This window comes from Pteropus alecto, unplaced genomic scaffold (assembly GCF_000325575.1).
Source record: "Pteropus alecto unplaced genomic scaffold, ASM32557v1 scaffold45, whole genome shotgun sequence".
NCBI classification, from domain to species: domain Eukaryota; kingdom Metazoa; phylum Chordata; class Mammalia; order Chiroptera; family Pteropodidae; genus Pteropus; species Pteropus alecto.
This window is the reverse complement of record NW_006442491.1, coordinates 32,577,899-32,580,130: the sequence shown is the minus strand read 5'-3', so window position 1 is coordinate 32,580,130 and position 2,232 is coordinate 32,577,899. Positions and strand designations below refer to the sequence as shown.

The 2,232-nt window shown below is 36.9% G+C and overlaps 1 protein-coding gene across 1 annotated transcript in view; it reads left to right on the top strand.

Annotated features, from left to right (window-relative positions):
* DPM1 (dolichyl-phosphate mannosyltransferase subunit 1, catalytic) overlaps positions 1 to 2,232 on the top strand; it is an 18,011-nt gene that overhangs the window by 9,160 nt on the left and 6,619 nt on the right. Inside the window, exon 6 of the mRNA XM_006921917.3 lies at positions 1,006 to 1,101. Coding sequence (XP_006921979.1) covers positions 1,006 to 1,101 — 96 coding nt within the window. The remainder of the gene's footprint in view (positions 1 to 1,005; positions 1,102 to 2,232) is intronic.

Here is a 2,232-nt window from a genome sequence, read left to right as displayed (position 1 = left end):
TGGTTTATCTTAAGGAATCTGTCAACATAATTCATTTATCACATTAACAAAGAAAGCACTGTGATTAAGTCTATAGATGCTAACAGATCGAAGAGAGGGTAGTCACCCTGGGACGTGGTCAGAAAAATGCAAATTAAAATAATTGTGTTACTATTTTATTACCCATTAGTTTGTCAAAATTAAAAACTTACAGAGCAATACACCCAGTACCAATAAGACAGTAGAAAATGGACACACTCAGATATTGCTGGAGGAAGTGAGTTGCTACGACCTTTTCGGGAAGTAATTTCTGGTGAGATCTGTTAGAATTAAAAATACTCAGCAGCTTTATTTTAGCAATTCTGTTACATCCTACTTTGGGTAGTCTAAGCACCATTTGTAAGAATGTTTGCAGCACTATTCATTGTGTTTGTGTTGTTGGGAGTAAGTGGACCCACCATGGAATTAACCACAGGAATATACAGGTTCAGTATTTTTGCAGGTATTAAAAAGAATGGGGAAATTCTCTGTTGACCTGTAGGGATGTCTGTGATTCCATTGCGTATATTCTTAACTGACAAAAAACAAGTTGCAAAGTATACTTTTGGATTCCAATTTTGTAAAAGCAACCCAAAACCCTGAGGGGGAGGGGTCTTTGAGTTATCTTTCTGTAAACAAAGGAAGATCTAGAGGGTTATTGGCTGTTTTAGCAGTGTTTTCTTCAGGGGGTCGAGAACAGAATGGAAGGGGATTGGGAAAACTTATAATTTTATTATTATATTTTAGGATGGTTTTACATGGTACGGTCAGCAAATGTACTGTTTTGTAGTTTTAAATATTAATATAGGAAAAAAAGAATCAGGTTTGAGAGCCTTACTTTGAAAGATCTTTCAGTAGTATGGTTTATTTTCTCGGTATTGTTTTTTCTATGCAAGTCTTAAACGTTCTGTTTGTGTAAGTCATGAAAATAACTATTGAAAGCTCAATAGTTTTTTCTAATTGACAGCTAATTTGTTTTTTCTACAGGAAGCAAAAGGAGGGTAATTTTGACATTGTCTCTGGAACGCGCTACAAAGGAAATGGAGGTGTATATGGCTGGGATTTGAAAAGAAAATTAATCAGGTATATGAATGTGGTATTATTTTTCTATTTTTTAGTGTAACTACTAGAAATATGTTTGTAACAGGTATTTGGGTTAAATTACCATGCTGCCTTGGGATTTGTGGGTCAAAATGTAACTTCCAATAAATATTTCCAGATAGCTTCCTACCTACAATTTTTCCTATGATTATTTTATTTTAGACATTTCACTAAGGAAAAATCAGCATAAACCTTTAAACCTTTGGTAGAAATGGTATAATTCAGCTCAGATTTATTCTACTGGACCGTCAGCTTTGATTTTAAGGGAACTATTCATTGATATTTTTGGACTATATAGGTAGTTTTTTCCCATTTATCTATCCATCCATCCATCCATCCATCCATCCATCTATCTATCTATTTATTTTTAAGTAAATAAGACACTTCATGATTTCACCGTTTACCCAGCATAAAGTAGTGAGATTTGGAGGCAGACCTGAGTTAAAATCCTGATTGTGTCATTTAATTGCCTATGTCACCTTGCTTGCTTTACCTTTTCTAAGCTTTACTTTCCTCATCATACAATGGAAATAAAACCTACTGTTTTAGTTTTCTATTGCTGTATAACAAACCACCCCAAAGCCAAGTGACTTAAAACAACAGCTTATTATTTCTCACAACTCCGGATTAGTGGTGGTTCCTCTGCTGGCTTCACCTGGTCTCACGCAGCTTCCTTCTGCTGGAGGGTCAGCTATGCTAGAAGGTCAGAGATGGCCTCATTCATTCGTCCCATAGTTGGTGCTAATTGTTGGCTGAGGCATCTCAGTTCTGCATGTGGCCTCTCACTCTGGAAAGCTAGACCACCCGCTTCACATGCGTCCTATGGACAGTGTCCGAGAGAACTAAGGCTGCAGCCACAAGACTTCTTGAGTCCTAGGCTCTGGGGCTTACATGGTAGTAATTCTTGGTCAAAGCAAGCCTAACCAAGGGCTGGGGAAATAGAGTCTGCCTCCTGCTGGGAAGACCTGCAAAGAATTTTTCACCATTAGTATTTTCTTTTTATCACCCACTTCATTCTTGTTGAAGAGTCTGTTAAATTAATCTCAGTTTTGTCTCTTAACTGTGAACCTTGGACAAATCATTGAAAGCATGTAAGTCTCAAACTTCAGAGAA